Raw genomic sequence first — 16,666 nt, forward strand, 5'->3', positions numbered from 1 at the left:
ATCAAATCGTTGACCTTTGATCAGCACATAAGTACCTGCATTGCCTTCGTTTCTGTTCGGTTGGTGAAAAGGACATTTAGATCCTCTTTCACAATGGCTTCATACAACAAAGAGTGTGCAAAAGTGAATGACCGTCTGTGTCTTTTGTGTTTGTTGTATTCGTGGAAAAGAAAAAACATTGCCAGAGGTCTGACCGAAGCTTGAAACGCACCCTCCTCCCCCTTCGCAAGAAAAACTAAAAGCGAACAAATGGCAGTGAATGAGTTAACTTGCGACAGTCGGCACCATAAAACTGTAAAAGTCGAAAAACTCTCAAAAAGCAAGTAAACGACATTACACAGTCCAAACGAAGATAAGGAGAAATAATGTCCAGCCACATGAAAGCGTCGTGCATGTAACCGTAGAATCCACTGGCACAAGAGATAAAAGCCAGACGACAGATACAAAAATATTCAAGTCTTTTTTCGGCCCATTTGACTCCACCAGCCGGCAGTCACTTCAGAAACATTCGACATGTACAGTATTTGTTGTCGCATGCGCGCATGCGTGTGTTATTTTTAACTCATTCACTGCCAGACGCGTAAAAATGTGTTCACTCCATTGCCAGGGTTTTTGTCATTGTCACTCGAATTGCAGGATATGGACTTTTAGGACTACATCAACATTCAATGTAGCGTAAGAAACCTCAGACTCTCTTTTTGCATCAGAAACAATGGGTTAATTCCTAAATTATACGGGTCTGGAGTTATCTGAGCTTGAAATGGGGGGCAGTTATACAAAAACTACATTAACATTCAATTCAGCGTTAGAAAAGTTAGACTTTGTTGTTGTGTTACAAAACAAGGAAGGAGAAACAGAGGTCTGACCAGCCCTTTATATATTTTAAAATTGGGGAATGGTTCCACGTCACAATTTTCAATTCCCGAATAAATTGGGCAATGGCAGTGAATGAGTTAAGAGATCCCAAAAGTTGTTGCGTCTTCCATGCAGAAATTGACAGAATTCCAGCCGCTGTCATTCAAAACATTTCAGCTCATATGAACAATTGATGAGCGATCGATAGAAAAGTTGTACAATCAAAATCATTTCTGTCCTAATCATTAGGATAAATCTTTGTTTTTTTTCAATTCATCAAATATCCTGTCGCCAATAAAAAAAACACATTCCAGCATATGCTCATAAACGTTAGTGACAGGAAGTCATTTGGCATTCGTAGCAAGCCATGCTAAAAAGGATGCTATTGTTTGTGTATTGAAAAGTGGGCGGGGCTGGGAAATTTGGAGGCGGGGTCTGGGCTATAAAGAGCGTCTGAGATGACAAACCATCAATGTTAGCGCTTGCAAAAGACATGCTAAGAAAAAAACCATTGACTTGTGGACTTGCTTATCTTATTTGGGGGGGGGGCTATTTGATAGAATGCTAGCTAGCTAACAGATAGCTAATTATTATTATAAATCGGGATATTCTGCGACGGATCGCCCCCTACAGCCCCTGCCCCACCCCGATCTATTTGACATCTACCTGACTAGCTGGCTACCTAGCTATCTGTTAGCTATACATCTACCTCACTGTTTAGCTGTGTGGCTAGGTACCTATGTAGCTGGCTAGCTGTATATCTTTCTAGTTGGCTGGCTAGCTATCGAGCTGGCTATCTTTTGGCTATCTTAGCTAGCTAGCTAGTTTTCTATCTATTTGAGTTACTTCCGGGTTGAGTGAACGCTGGCAAATGTGGCTGCCGCTGCTCATCCACAGAAAAACTTCTCCTGTGACTGTAAAGTGTCCTTGAAAGGCGCTTAGAAATTAAATGTATTATTATTATTATTATTATTGTAACAAGTCGACGGCTCAAGTTGACAAGCAAAGGGAAAAAAAGATTGTTTGGACGCTTGGAAAAGAAGACAACTTTGACATCCGATGACTTTTGGGTCAAAATTTGACGCCATGACATCAAGGAGGTACCAGGGACAAAATGGAGGAGTCACTGTTGCTCTAGCGTGTCTCCGTCCTCGTCCTCATCAAGCGAAACCACACCCGAAGACGTCACATCTGACATCCTCCTGCCAAGCTCGTAACCCGGCGGAAATTCTTCCTCGTTAGCCTCCGCCTGGCCCAAAGTGGCCCGGTAGTCCTGGCGAGGGGCGTCGGCGTCCTCCCCCGGGGACGGAAACGTCTCCGAGTCGGACACCGGAGACTCCTGCCCGCCTGCCAGGGTTCGGAAAGCGCAGTCCCTACTGGTCTGCCGGCCCAGCAGAAGGCCTTCTCCTCCCTGCAGCGCCGATACGATTTTCGCGGCTAGCTTGGCGACGCCGCCGCGGAGAAGCGGGTGCTGTTCGTCCACGCTGGACAGGCTGGAGCCCAGCGTGTCGGTGGGCGACGGCTCGCCGCTGCCCCCTCCGTCGCAACACGGCCCGCCCAGATGTTGACAAAGATGGCTGTGGATCAAGTCCTTTAAGTAGGGAGGATACCAGGGCACATCTGGAACCAAACAAACACACTGGAAGCAGTAGCAAAAAATGGCGGGGGAAGTGTGCACAGGGGGGGGGGTGCTTTTCAATAATAATACAGTGATACCTTGGCTTACGAACTTAATTGGTTCCCAGACAGTGTGTAAGGCGAAGTGTGTATCCCCCAAAAAAAATTTCCCATAGGAAACCATTAAAATGAGAATAATCCGTTCCCAGGTCCCCATAAAACATAATTGTCTACTTTTCTAAGACTTAAAACTACATAAATTATACCTTATTTTATGTATGTATTATGGAATAGAGGACCAAAACAGTCGACTGCCATTTTGTTGTGAGAAGAACGGACTTGTTCACTCATTGAGGCAGCTCTGTGTGTATCCTGAAAAAAGTTCGTATGCCAAGGTAAAATTGTCATAAATTTAACCTTCGTAAACCGAAAAGTTCATAATCCAAGAGGTTCGTAAACCGAGGTATCACTGTAATAATAATAATACATTTCATTTTTAAGGCTTCTAGAGGGTCTGATAAAGTTTCAGAGAGGTACGCACAAATTCACCCAAAATGATTTTTGGTGTGTATTTTCATTTCACTTGCATACACACACTTCTTACTCACTGTGTGTGCGTGCGTGTGTGTGTGTGTGTGTGTGTGTGTGTGTGTGTGTGTGTGTGTGTGTGTGTGTGTGTGTGTGTGTGTGTGTGTGTGTGTGTACCTGTGCTCTGTGTCGCAGGCTCGTTAGCGGGCAGAAAATCTTCATCGTATGAGTCATCGTTGGAATCGTCGCCATCAATGGACGACCAGGCCCTCAGTTTAGCCTCTGCAATTGCAAACTGTTCTGCCACACCTGCAAACACACAACGGCACGTCAATCACTGACACACACACACACACACACACACAAGTCAACGCATCGTTGCCATGGAAACACCCGCATCTCTTGTCACACGGTTCTTTGTGACCGACTGGAGCAAAGTGACGTGATCTTCAATCGCACGTAGTTATGTCAACCGCGGAGAAGCTAATAGATAGCTTGCTAGCTCGATAGCTAATATGTTTCCTGACTCGTCCAGTTGAAAATGGCTGAAGAGTTGCTAGCGTGCCCAGATAAATAGGCTAATGTCAATCACAACAATCACAAGAGCTAAGATGGATGGATGGATGGATGGATGGACGGATGGATGGCTAAAGTCCCACCATGAGGAAATTTGCAATCTACAGCAACCAAAATTGAAATTGAGTGGATTGAACAATTGTTTGGATGCTGTTAAAAATGTGAGTCATGCAGATGAGCCTGAAAACCAGAAGCTGGCGAGTCGTCTGTTCTTGTCAACGGTCCACTTGTCGCCTGATGATGATGTCGCTGTGGGTGGCAGCACACACTCTGTAAATGTCACTGAGCATGTTGGTGTGAAATGGAAAACACCATTGAAGGAGTGTTGGCTGTAGGTGGACTAAGAACTGACAATTTCATGGACGGACACACACAAACGCACACACACGTGTACACAATTTGACAGTTAATCCCCTTCACGTTGCGTATTTATGTAACGGCGTGTACGGTACGTGGCCGAGTGTGTTTGTTGCTCTGCCTGAACGGCGGTGCCCAGAAGAAAGAGAGCGAGGGAGCTAATCTGTCAACGTACAAACGTGTGCTGCGTCGGCAGATCGGCACGGCAGCCCTCTCCCACTTTCGCTTGTAAATCAAGAAGGGAACAATGCGGAGAAAGTGCAAGGGGCCTCCGTCTGCTTGAGGATTCACGGTGGACACTTTCATACAGTTTTCAAAGTAAAAGCAGTGGGTTTGAATAAATGAAAATCTTCAAGTCGCGCGATGTAGTCGATTGATCAATAGATAGGTGGGGAGGGAGGTAGGTAGGGAGGGAGGTCGGTAGGGTGGGTTGGTTGGGTGGATGGATGGATAGATACTGTACATAAATACATACATAGATAGTTAGCTCGATGGATAGCTGGATAGATAGCTCAATGGAAAGAGAGAGATGGAGAGATAGATATGCAAATTTTGGTATTGAAATCACTCTGCAACTTTGCATGGTGGATTGATGCTCATGGAGTTCCAGTATACTCGAGAGTCGAACAGCATCTATCATTCTGCTATGGTTCCGTTTGAAGATTCAGAGATGAATTATTTTGGTCACCGTTGGAATTTCAAACGACAGAAGATGTCATTTCAATCTTACTGCTGACGTCAAACAGACTGTCGCTTCGGGTACGATTGTAGTAGCGCTGCTCAAGACCTCCGTTTGAAAACCTCTGTCATAGCTGTTTTCATATTTCAAAAGGGGAAGCAAAGCTAGCCACGTACGTGCGTAACCTCAACCAAGATGTTACCTGCAGCAAATCGAGCTTCCTGCTCTCCCTCGCTGAGATCGGAATAAGAATTAAAGTCGGATTCCAGGGCCGTTGGCGTATCCAGTGGTTTACACCATCCCTTCCACTCGATGAGGTGGGCGACTCTGCCTTGCGCCATGGCTGTAGGCTTTGTCACATGGTCCTTCACTACCTGGGAAATACCTGGGAGGAAATATTCAAGATTATGGGGTGAAAGCGAAAAATGGTGTTTGTGCGAGAGGTCAAGACAGAACGTTCGTACAATAGACTGCTTAGGCAACATAGGCTTAGTTATGCTGATGCGGTGATACCAGGGCACATCGTCAGTCAGGACAATAGAAGCAATCAGTGGAGTCGCAGGGATTCGTCCTCAGCTCCCCCCAACCTGAGAGCAGGGACCAATCATAGCAGAGTCCGGCACCGCCACGTCTGGACAGTAGGGATATAAATAGGGCCGAAACTACCAGTAAGATTTTAGTTTGCTGACAAAGCTTCTTGGAACGTCCAACACCTTCAAAGAAGTACACATGACGGCTGAAGACACCTTTTCATCGATGGATCATTCCTGTACGACTGAGAGCTTACACAGACGTCAAGACAGATTGTATGTTTTGCCTGCGTGGCTTGTTTGTGTCCGCTAAACTCACCGTGCAGGGAGGATCGTGCCAAGGCTGCGATCTCTTGAATGGTCAAAGCTCGCCTTGATTTTGGTAACATTTCAGTGGTGTCATCAAAATTCACCTGGAAGGATGGCAAAAAAAAAAAAAAAAACAAAACAGCGTGACTCCAAGTAATCAACTCAGTGTGAATGTTCCGCAATTTACTGCCGCCTGCCATGACGGGGAATCAAACACACTTTCGCTCTTTTGTCTCTTCCAATTTGATGGCAAGCGATCATACCGAGATTTTTGGGGGTCATTGCAAAACTAGACAAAAATGTCTATGATGGTCGTGAAATTTCAAATAATCATGACTAAAATCAAGCAACGCGGATTTGTGAAAATACTCATTGACTATGGCTGTAGAAAAAACATTGATTTTGATCATCTCGTAACCAACTGAGCGTATTTTCTGGTGTATAAGGCGCACCCAAAAGCCTTGAAAAGATGATCCTGCGCCTTATATGTCAAGTAATAGCCCCAACAGGTCACGCAACTACTGTCATCAGGCACCGACTGACTCAATTTCCCCCCTTTAGAAGACGTAGCCTCTACAGTAGCGCCTTATAATGTTGTGTGCCTTATATTTGGAAAACTTTGATATCTGTAGTGTATTTGGAAAATCTCGGGCATTTTCTGCAGATTTTTTTTCCCGGCTTAAAATCCTTATTTTGGAATATATGGAATGTATGGTTGTGTCAATAAATGTTCTGTTAGGAAATATGTAAAGAGCTTCTTCCGGTACATTCACCTCACTTCACTTCCTGCCTAATTTTCTTTTTTTAAACATATTTTTCAGCCATTACGACATTTCTCAATTTCAATGTCCACATTATTGTTCGGATGATTTGTAATAATTTTCTCGGGTTTTCAATAGAAGTAAATGAGTTTTTTTTTCTCCCCTATCACACGTACACGTAACCCCCCCGTGCACGCTCCCTTTTCCTCTCTGTACATCCCGTTGTCGTGGAAACTGGAGACAAGAGATGCTGTTGCTGCTTCACCGTCTCACTCTGGCTCGCGTACGCATCATCATCATCATCAAACCATAAAGTCAATATGACTGAATAATATTGTTTCGCCTTTCATGGAAGAATAATACATTTGATTTCTAAGCGCCTTTCAAAATTCTCAAGGACACTTTACAGTGACAGGATATTTTTTTCTGCGGGTGAGCAGTGGCAGCCACACGCGCCAGCGTTCACTCAACGGCGAAGTAACAAAGTTAATAAAACAAATAACATAACACAAAGACATATGGCATAACTAACATGCTAACATGCAAACAATATGGCGATGATGCTAACATGAGAATAATTGAAACGGGTGGCACACATTCCATCCACTGTATAAGGCAGGGGCGTTGATAGAGATTAGACAGAATAAGAAAGAAGTTATAGCTCTGACGGGTGTCAAACATACGGCCCGCGGGCAGGAACCGGCCGCCAACGAGGTTTGATCAGGCCCGCAGGATTATTTAAAAGTGGGAAAAAAATGCACAGACCACATGGAATTCATATTTTTGATGAGGTGTAATTCAAAGATTGTCCACCATTTTTCCAATTCAAAGATTGTCCATCATGTTTTGAAGGTTCTTGTGCTTCTTTACGCCAAAACTAATAAAAGACATGATATTTTGCTTATTTATAGCAAAATATAGTCTCTACCGAGGCCATATGTGGCCCACCATGTCAAAGGAGTTTGACAGCCCTGATACAGAAATAAATAAATAGGTAAATACATAAATAAATAGATGGACGAATAAATAAATAAATAATCGATGAATATGTGGATAAAAAATGAAAAGATGAATATACAAATAACTAAGTAAATAAATAAACAAACAAATACAACAATAAATGTATCCTAATAAAAATGCCGCGGAGCAAACGGGAGTTGAAACTAAGAATGTGAGGGCTTAAAAGCTCCCCTGGTTCACTGCCGCCTAACCCCAAAATGTTGCAGCAAAATAATAACACTAATAATAATACTAATAATCATATGAATAATAATAGGTGGCAGTCAGGCTTCTGTGCGTGTTTGACAGAAGACAAAATGAAAGCAACTCTTGCTCAGCGGCGTTTTCGGGCTGATGCTGCCCCTTTTTGGCATGTCGACCAGCTTGAGACGATAGGACGCCTGTTGAGGAAGCGTACCTCGTGGAAGGAGAGCCACGCGCGCGCGCGCTGGTTGGCTGGCTGGCTGGCTGGCTGGCTGGCTCCCTTGCGGCGGCGGCGGCGACGGCGGCGTCGTCAGGCCGCCGGGACGCCACCGAGGTCGCCCGTCACTTGGTCTGGCGTCGGCGGTCTAGCTTGACTCTTGCTTGTCAGCGCCTCGGCGGAGGGACGTCGTGGATCTCCCACGCTGCCGAGAAAACCATTTTGAAAGGGCTGGAGGGGCTGGCGCTGGCGCTGGGGGTCCCTAGTCCACACCGGGATTGGATGCGAGGCGAGTCCCACGCATGCATCGCCCAAGCCGAGTTGCATTTATTTATACGCGTTTAGCTGTCATCTGGCGTCCGCCTCCTTGTAGCGTTTTGCCGCGGTGGTCAGAAGCGCAATGGGATGTGATTGGCTGGCGTCACCTTACAGGTCAGCCAACCTCGTTGGCGAGGGAGGGAGGGAGGGAGGGAGGGAGAGGAGGAGAGAACCACGACGAAGAGACGATTGTCAACTCCAAATGCGCTCAGTAGAAGTGATTTGAAGTCATTTTACAAATGATGTCCGAGGTGTCGGTTGTCCTTTAAATGTCACATTTTGGAAGCATCCTCATGATTCTGTTTGGGGGCGATGGATGTCAAAGAAGCCTCAAAGGAGCCCCTTGATTGGTCCTTTGCTAGCAGATAATGGGCACGGTGGAAGGAGCAGCGCCGCGCGGCTATCTTTAGCGTCGTGGTGGGCGTTAAGCGAGCAACAGCGAGAGAGAGAGAGAGGAAGAGAAACGCGGGGAGAATGAAGTGGGCTGCTTCTGAGTGGGCGGCTATGGACTTCACAATAGGACGTTTTGCTCACTGTCAACCGGTTTTTACAGCCGCCCCCATTTCAAGTTCATATCACTCCAGACTCATATAATTTAGGAATTAACATTTTTGTCTGATGAAAGACGTGAGTCTAAGATGTCTTACGCTGAATAGAATGTTTATGTAGGTTTGAAACAGCCCCCCCCCCATTTCAAGCTCATATAACTCCAGACCCACATCATTTAGGAATTAACTATTTTTTTTTCTGAAGAAGAAGAGAGTCTAAGGTTTCTTACGCTGAATTGAATGTGTATGTAGTTTGTATGCAGCCGCCCCCATTTCAAGATCATATAACTCCAGACTCATATAATTTAGGAATTAACATTTTTTTCTGATGAAAGAAGAGAGTCTAAGGTTTCTTTGGCTGAATTGAATGGTTATGTAATTTTTGGACAGCCACCCCCATTTCAAGCTCATATAACCCCAGACTCATATAATTTAGGAATTAATTCTTTTTTTCTGATGAAAAAGAGTCTAAGGTTTCTTACGCTGAACTGAATGTTTATGTAGGTTTTATATGGCCACCCCCCATTTCGAGCTCAGATAACTACAGACCATCTAATTTAGGAAGTGAGTGAATTGTCATTGAAAAACAAAGAAACAACCTCCCTTTAATTTGATTGATATGAAAGAAAGGGCATCCGGGGAGGACGTATTCTGTATTTGAAACATTGGTCTGGGTGGGAAAAAGAAAACATATTTTTTCAACAAATACATACATTGTAAATGCTGTCGAGACACTTGTCTAGAACTGCTATCCCATAGTTGACCAGCAGATGGCTGTGCTTTATTTTTCTAGCGGGCAAAGTGTTCTGCGGTGGCGTCAGTGGGAGTTGGTGACATATCTTATATTTGGTTTGGCAAAGTCAATCCAGGAGACATTCCAAGTGTTGATTAGTACAATAGCCACTTTACCCCGATGACCATTAAATGCGCTACTTGAAGCGTTACATCAGCACATTCAGGGCCAGCAGTGCTCCACTCAGTAGGCACGTGATCAAACCGAGCGAGCTCCGTGCTTCGCCGGCGCTGTTATCCCCATTTGGGAAGGTGGTATGACCCAAAGCCGGAGTCGTTTGCCCTCCACAGTGCCTCAGGTCTTCGCCCACGCAGGCGGCATAGGCCATGGCGTGAGCGATGTAATTTTGCTCTTGGACGCCGTGGAAGAGGTGAGCCATGGGTCCGCGGGCCAGCACGGCCACGTCCTCGCCGCTGTGAGTCGCAGAGTCTGTCGGGACTGCTGAAAACTGGACGTATTCTTCCGTTTCTGCCCAAAGAAATTCCAGCGGAATTGCGATGGAGAACTTCAAAGTATTACAAAATGGATACAGTTGGGATTAGCTTCAAGGGATAAAAGCGGTGGTTGGTACGGAAATGCTAATTCAACATCGGCGGCAATGGTCCATTGATGAAAAGGTTTCTTCAGCCGTCACCTGTACTTCTTTGAAGGTGTCGGATGTTTCGCTCCTCATCCGAGAAGCTTTGTCAGCTAACTAAATTTGTGCTGATAGCTCTGGCCCAATGTCCCTATTGGACAGTGGTGGCCGTGCCTGTACCGGCCCCTGCTCTAAGCTTGCACACTGTAACAATCAAGACCGGCGCAAAATAAAAATCTTATTGGACCCTCCGCACCCTGCCCACCACCTTTTCCCGCGATGATTCTGAGTCTGATTGAGGCAAGGAAGGGGTCTTACTTGTATCGACGTTGCGGATGTCAGGCCGTGTGCCATTGATGATTTTGTGTCCAGGTCCGTTTCCATACATCAGCGTGGTGTACGGCAACATATCTTTGGCCCATAATGGAGACTTGCCTGGTAAATACAAAATGGCCGTCTCTTGTATAACTTTTCTTACATTTGTGTTACTCTCCTCTCGCTTATGGTTTTTCTCTACTACCCACACAGAATACATACAGTGATACCTCAGCATAGGAACTTAATTGGTTCCCAGAAAGTGTGTGTGAGGTCAAAAGTTTGTCTGCCAAACATCTATTTCCCATAGGAAACCATTACAATGAGAATAATCTGTTCCCACGTCCGCATAAAACATAATTTTCTACTAAAAAAGCCTTAAAACTACACAAAATATTCCTTATTTTATGTATAATAAATGTGCTATTGTATTGTCATTAAAGAAATAAGCTGTACTGTATAATAAAGTGGTTTTATTGACCTTTGTGATGGTCGTTAATATAGTTGCCTCTTGATGATATCCGAGTGAAGTTGCTGTGCTTTCTCGGCGATAGTAGCCTCACTCACACTGTCCCATGCTAGCTGCTTTTCGTTAACCCAAATGAAGAGAAGTTTTTCAACCTCTTCTATTGCCTGAGACCGTTGCTTAGACAACACAGAAACACCCTTAGCCACACATAGCAACGGTCGACTTAGCATACTGGTACTGGGACGCTAAGTCACACAAACGCACACCTCGTTTATGTTTTTCGATGATCTCCTTCTTCTGCTCGACCGTAATTTTCTTTTGTGTCCTCTTCGGCTGAACACTAGCCTGTGATGGGGACTTTTCCGGTTCCAAAAAAGCAAAAGTATCCACTCGATAACAAACCACGTCTGCAACGAGTTCACTGAAAGAAAGCGAGTGTGGAAAACTAATCCGCCAGCCACCGTGGCGCTGTTCGACCGTGTGGTTTGGTGTTCTTCCGGCGAAAACTAGTCCGCCAGCCATTGTGGCGCTCCGTGTGTTTCCCGAAAACCAGTTTGTATGCCAAGATTCTATTCTCATGAATTTAATGCTCGTACGGCGAAAAGTGCGTAAACTAAAGCGTTCGTAAGATGAGGTATCACTGTAATTCATCTTCAGGACTCCTTCTCATTTCATCTCATGTACTTTCCAAGGTGAAAAATTACCCAGAATGCTTTGCCCTCGAAACGGGTATCCATTGAAGGTAAATGGATGTGAATGGTCGGCCATTACGATGGTGAGGGTTTCCTCCTCGCTGGTGAGTTCCAAGCCTTTGGCGATGGCATTGTCGAACGCGACCGTCTCGTGAAGCGCCATGTACGCTCGGCCGTCATGGTGGGCCTGGTCAATGCGGCCCCCTGAGGGAATGGCAGGGTTAAAGGTCAACTTCATGCTTCGCACGGTTTGATCGCGGAATTGTCAAATGTCACCAAAAAATTACCTTAACTCATTCACCGCCATTCCCAAATTTATTGGGGAATTGAAAATAGTTGTATTTTTTCATGCTTGGGTGCAGATAAAGCGCTGGATATGGGCAGCAGTTTCCCTTTTTTTCCATGTTAGCGCTTTGTTCCAGCTTGAGCTGTTGTTAAAGCGCCCTATCAACCAATATGTATTGTATTTTGTACATCTGCCCCGATTTCAAGCTCAGATAACTCCACACCAATATAACTTAGGTATTAACTCTTTTATTCTCATGAAAGAAGAGTGACTAAGGTTTCTAACGCCATATTGAATATTTATGTAGTCCTAAAACTCAACATGTCGTGGAATTCGAGTGACAATGACAAAAACCCTGCCATGGTCCAAAGCCATGTTGATGTTTTGGAAAACATACGAGTTTTGAAAGGCGCTTAGAAATTAAATGTATTATTATTCTTATTATTATTACAACAATGTCCCTCGTGACCATTATGAGAACAATAGATGGATTGATCCGGCAGGTGCAAACGTACGCTACTTGCTATTTTTAGCAAAGTGCCTCCTTGGGGATGCCATTAGTCAAACTTTGCGGAGGGCACGGACTTCCTGTGCTCACCTTCCACTAAAAGAAAGAAGCCTCGCGGGTTTTTGCGAAGGATGCGGATGGCTTTTTCCGTGGTCTCCGTGATGGATGGGTCCATGCTGGGGTCCCTCTGCGTTTCGTATCGCAGATCACCAGGTTCAAATAGAGCTGAGCGAGAAAAGAAGCAGAGCAGCAGGACAATGCGGACAATGGTGTCTCGTTGTAACTGAATTTCACAGATGTATTTTTTCTAGAGGTCTTAGGAAATAAAACAATTAATGCAAAATCATTTAACTTTGCGTCCCTTCATTAGATTTGTTCTGATTATTATTATTATTATTGGACTTTCTTTCAGTCTTTATACTCTTCATTTGGGATCTGTCTGCTTCAAATTACAAGTTGATTTATAATGAGAATATGGATATATAGTATCATCTTCTTAAATATTTCTACAAAAATTAAATTAAATTAAAAATTAAAAATTAAAAATTAAAAATTAAAAATTAAAAATTAAAAATAAACGTGAATAGAAATAAAAATACATGTAAAACACACGTAAAAATACAAATAAAAAAATACAGGTAAAAATACAAATAAAAAAATAAAATACAAATACAAATAAAAAAATAAAATACAAATACAAATAAAAACAAACATAAAAATAAAATAAGAATAAAATAATAAGATAACAAACACAAAAATGAAATAAAATAAAATACAAATCAATAAAAATAAAAATTACATTGAATTAAAAGTCAAGAGACTATCATATAAAATATTGAAAAGACCAAAATTTACCCATCAGGTAATCTGTGGTTTCTGGGTCAACAGCATCAAAGTCTCTTTTATTCCATACGTAATGGGCTACCTGTGGTATTAAAACAATACAGAAGCATGCACAGGCACACATACTTGTACTTACTCCAAAGACAAAAGTATCAAAATGTGCAATATTTTGACTGAAATCCAAGATGTGTTTTCGGTGACATGGATGTTTCAGTACCTTGCCCTTCTTCTGGTTCAGCCATTCGCTGATGAGGTTGCGTTTGTCTTGTCTTTTCCCTCTGGATGAGTAATCCATGGGGTATTCGGGGTCTTTGGTACCCCTGGGGGTCATGTACTTTCTCCCACCACCGATGATCACCTGCCAGCATTATTAGCATTTTAGCATGTGAGCGAATACAACGTTTGGAACCAGAGTCTCACCTGGATATCGGTGTTATTCAGCAGCTGAGATGCAATGTCAGTGCATCCGTCCCTCTTGGCGCCGGCAGGCATGTCGGCGTCGCTGTACCACTTCCTGCTGGCGCTGTGGGCGTAGCTGGTGGCTGGCGTCGCGTGCTGGACCCGTGTGCTTGTCACAATGCCCACGGACTTGCCTAAAAATACAACACAATACAATACATGTTGATTTATAAAGAGCTGAAGCTGGAACAAAGCCCGCTTAACATGGACAACTATAAATATACAGCAAATAAAGCAGTCACAAAGATAGCAGAAAGCACCAGGGAGTAAAACTAAGATTAAGTCATGGATGGATAAATCAATGATTAAGCAAATAAATAAATACATTCATGAATATATGGATAAATAAATAAATAAGCAAATGAATAAATGAAACAAAATAAAATAAAAAAACAATACAATAAAATCCAATACAATAAAATTAAACACAATGTAATTTAATGTAATAAATAATACATTAACTAATAAATAAATAAATAAATAAAGGTAAAGAGTAAGCCTGAGAAGCATCACACACCTCGTCCCCACCATGTGGCAAAAACGTGTACTTGTGTATGTGTGTGTGTGTGAGTCTGTTTGAAACACGCGATAAGTCCGGCATCGAAACATGATAAGAACCAAGGTGTTTTTCTGTCTTTATCTTGTCCAGTCACCTGAAAGTCCAACGTTTGGTTTGGCTTCAATTATGCATGAATCGTCCTCACCGGCATCTTTGGCCCACTTCAAGATGGAGGTGACTTCATTGCCCTTCTGACTCTTACAAACGCCATTTCGAGCTGCCGCGCTGACGCCGATGGTGTTCAGGTTGGTTTTCACCCCACACAGATAAGCCGTGGCCGTGGCGGCGCTATCTGCAATCTGGAAGTCCACGCTGTACGTCTACGCAAAAGGACAAGGAGCACCTTCAATCCAAGGGACGGACGGACAGTCAGTGTCTTTGTGTGTGTGTGTGTTACCTTATGTAACAGGTGAGTTCAAATGAAAGACACATTTCAGGGGTCAAAAGCTATCTATCTAGCTATCGTTTAGCTATCTAGCTGGCTAGGTCGTTTATCTATTAGCGACTGTATCCTGTGACTGTAAAGTGACCTTGAGGTTTTGAAATATTACCAATGAAATGTATTATTGTTATTACTGTAACTATTAGCTAGCTACCTAACTATTTATTTGCTATCTATTAGCTGTCTATCTGGTTTGCTAGCTTTCTAGCTAGCTATCGTTTAGCTATCTAGCTGGCTAGGTAGCTATCTATTAGCGACTACATCCTGTGACTGTAAAGTGACCTTGAGAGTTTTGCTTCTAAATGAAATGTATTATTATTATTACTGTATATATTAGCTAGCTTTCTATCTATTTGAGTTACTTCCGGGTTGAGTGAACGCTGGCGCGTGTGACTGCCGCTGCTCACCCGCAGAAAATCTTATCCTGTGACTGTAAAGTGACCTTGCGAGTTTTGAAAGGCGCTTATAAATGAAATGTATGATGATGATTATGATGATGATTATTACCTTAGCCAAGCCCACGTAAGGGAAGGTGTCCATGGTCATCACAGTCTCCTCTCCTGTTTGATTGTGTAGTTGTCCCTTGAGGATACGAGCCGCCGTGTAGGTTGTGATTCCCATACCTAACGCCAACATGTTCGAGACAGGTTTCGCCATTCAAGACAGACGCCCAAATTCTGCCAAGCTATTTACGGAGAGTATATGCAAATTTAAGTGATACATTAGTTTTCTTGTTTAGAATACCACACCCCTGGACGTTCTAAGCACAAACAGCTTTAAGCGATATTTTAATTGGTTGTCTTTTCCATGAAATGATAGAGTTGTAACCTGGCTAATAAGCTCTTCCTGTGAGGGAGTTTCAAGTCCTAAATTACTTCTTTGACAAAGGAGTTTTCCAAGTCCTAAATTCTGCAGGTTAACAGGCGGTGTCTTGATTGATGCCAGATTTTCTGTGCTTTTATTGTGTACTCCAGTCCGCATCTGACATATAACAACATGAAACTTTTAAATATGATAACTTCTACTCTGTCTAACCTCGATCAATAACCCAAAATGGCTTCTGACAATGGTTTGCGCAACATAGCTGTCACGGTTGATATCTTTTGGCCACCTACCATCTCCGAGGAAAAACAGAATGTTTTTGGCCACGTTGGTGTTGTGCTTCCTGTTCAAAGCGGTTTGCAACGTCTTCTTTGCTTGTGATCTCCAGAATTCTGGGTTCTCCTCTTCGACTGCAAAGAGAGACGAGTAGATCGGATTACGTTCGGTCGCAAACCTTGGCTTACGAACTTAATTGGTTCCCAGAAAGTGTGTTTAAGGCAAAACGTGTGTATTCCAAACATTAATTTACCATTGGAAACCATAAAAATGAGAATAATCCGTTCCCAGGTCCCCATAAAAGATCATTTTCAACTAAATAAGCCTTAACATTACACACACATATACCAATTTAAGATAATCAAAATATTATCCGCCTGAATGACGGCTACACTGAAAGCGTGAAGATTTTATCGTGAGTAACTTGAAGGAAGTCTTACCATTGGCTCCAGTTGTCCCAAAGACGACAAGCAAGAAAAGAAGCAACACGGATAGTTTTGAAGACTTCATGACTGAAAGATCGATCGTCAAAGACTCTCCAAGATGGCCGTCCGTCGAGGTACAACTAACGCTCATGGCGTCGCATCACTTGTGATATCGTTGTTAACAGCATGTCACAAATGAACCTTGGGACTTTTAATCATTTATGACACAAGAATCCAGTCGTCGTGTTGTCTTGGGATAACAAGTGGTTATCTTTTCATTGCAAGATGAACTCATTCACTGCCAGTCATTAACTCATTAACTGCCAGTGTCTACCCCAGTGCCAGGGTTTTTGTCATTGTCACTCAAATTCCAGGACCCACAGAGTATTGACTTTTAGGATTACATACATTTTCAATGCGGCGTTCAAAACCTTAGACTGTCTTCTTTCATCAGAAAAAAAAGTTAATTTCAACATGAGATGGGTCTGGAGTTATATGAGATTGAAATGGGGGCGGCTGTACAAACTACAATACTTATTGACTTATATAGCGCTTTAATAATTATAATAAATTTGATTTCTAAACGCCTTTCAAAACTCTCAAGGTCAATTAGCCAGCTAACAGCCAGTCAGCTAATAGCTATCTAGCTAATGGATTGCAAATAAATAGCGAATAAATAGCCACCAGCTAGCCAGCTTCCAG

The 16,666-nt window shown here is 43.2% G+C and overlaps 2 protein-coding genes across 4 annotated transcripts; both read right to left on the reverse strand.

Moving 5' to 3' along the window:
- Positions 1 to 16: 16 nt before the first annotated feature.
- fam131ab (family with sequence similarity 131 member Ab) lies at positions 17 to 8,987 on the reverse strand. Its single transcript, XM_089013757.1, has 5 exons — positions 7,630 to 8,987; positions 5,462 to 5,555; positions 4,815 to 4,997; positions 3,178 to 3,309; positions 17 to 2,475 (listed from the first exon to the last, which is right to left on the reverse strand). The coding sequence occupies exons 2-5, from the start codon at positions 5,529 to 5,531 to the stop codon at positions 1,979 to 1,981; spliced, it is 882 nt and encodes a 293-aa protein (XP_088869883.1). The 5' UTR covers positions 5,532 to 5,555; positions 7,630 to 8,987; the 3' UTR covers positions 17 to 1,978.
- Positions 8,988 to 9,136: 149 nt separating this feature from the next.
- Positions 9,137 to 16,145, reverse strand: alp3 (alkaline phosphatase 3). Of its 3 annotated transcripts, none has more exons than XM_089013755.1 (11): positions 15,980 to 16,145; positions 15,557 to 15,673; positions 14,949 to 15,064; positions 14,094 to 14,319; positions 13,402 to 13,574; positions 13,199 to 13,339; positions 12,994 to 13,063; positions 12,229 to 12,363; positions 11,357 to 11,548; positions 10,187 to 10,303; positions 9,137 to 9,796 (listed from the first exon to the last, which is right to left on the reverse strand). In XM_089013755.1, exons 1-11 carry the CDS (start codon positions 16,113 to 16,115, stop codon positions 9,525 to 9,527), a joined length of 1,695 nt encoding a protein of 564 aa, XP_088869881.1. In that variant the 5' UTR covers positions 16,116 to 16,145; the 3' UTR covers positions 9,137 to 9,524. The 3 variants fall into 3 exon arrangements, with proteins under 3 accessions (XP_088869881.1, XP_088869882.1, XP_088869880.1); XM_089013756.1 differs by having other exon boundaries at positions 9,137 to 9,759; positions 14,145 to 14,319; positions 15,980 to 16,140; XM_089013754.1 differs by having other exon boundaries at positions 9,137 to 9,759; positions 15,980 to 16,140.
- Positions 16,146 to 16,666: the final 521 nt, after the last annotated feature.

This window comes from Hippocampus bargibanti, linkage group LG14 (assembly GCF_051943395.1).
Source record: "Hippocampus bargibanti isolate YZ-2025 linkage group LG14, ASM5194339v1, whole genome shotgun sequence".
NCBI classification, from domain to species: Eukaryota; Metazoa; Chordata; class Actinopteri; order Syngnathiformes; family Syngnathidae; genus Hippocampus; species Hippocampus bargibanti.

Bases quoted from the DNA above. Each gene is read 5' to 3' on its own strand.
- fam131ab (XM_089013757.1), bottom strand. From the start codon at position 5,531: ATGTTACCAAAATCAAGGCGAGCTTTGACCATTCAAGAGATCGCAGCC. The intron at 4,998-5,461 runs GTGAGTTTAGCG...ATTTCCTCCCAG, and splicing joins GGCACGATCCTCCCTGCACG to GTATTTCCCAGGTAGTGAAG. The intron at 2,476-3,177 runs GTACACACACAC...GTTTGGTTCCAG, and splicing joins GCCTGCGACACAGAGCACAG to ATGTGCCCTGGTATCCTCCC.
- alp3 (XM_089013754.1), bottom strand. From the start codon at position 16,115: ATGAGCGTTAGTTGTACCTCGACGGACGGCCATCTTGGAGAGTCTTTG. The intron at 12,364-12,993 runs GTAAATTTTGGT...TTTCTCGCTCAG, and splicing joins AACCACAGATTACCTGATGG to CTCTATTTGAACCTGGTGAT. The intron at 11,549-12,228 runs GTGAGCACAGGA...CCATTCCCTCAG, and splicing joins CTTCTTTCTTTTAGTGGAAG to GGGGCCGCATTGACCAGGCC.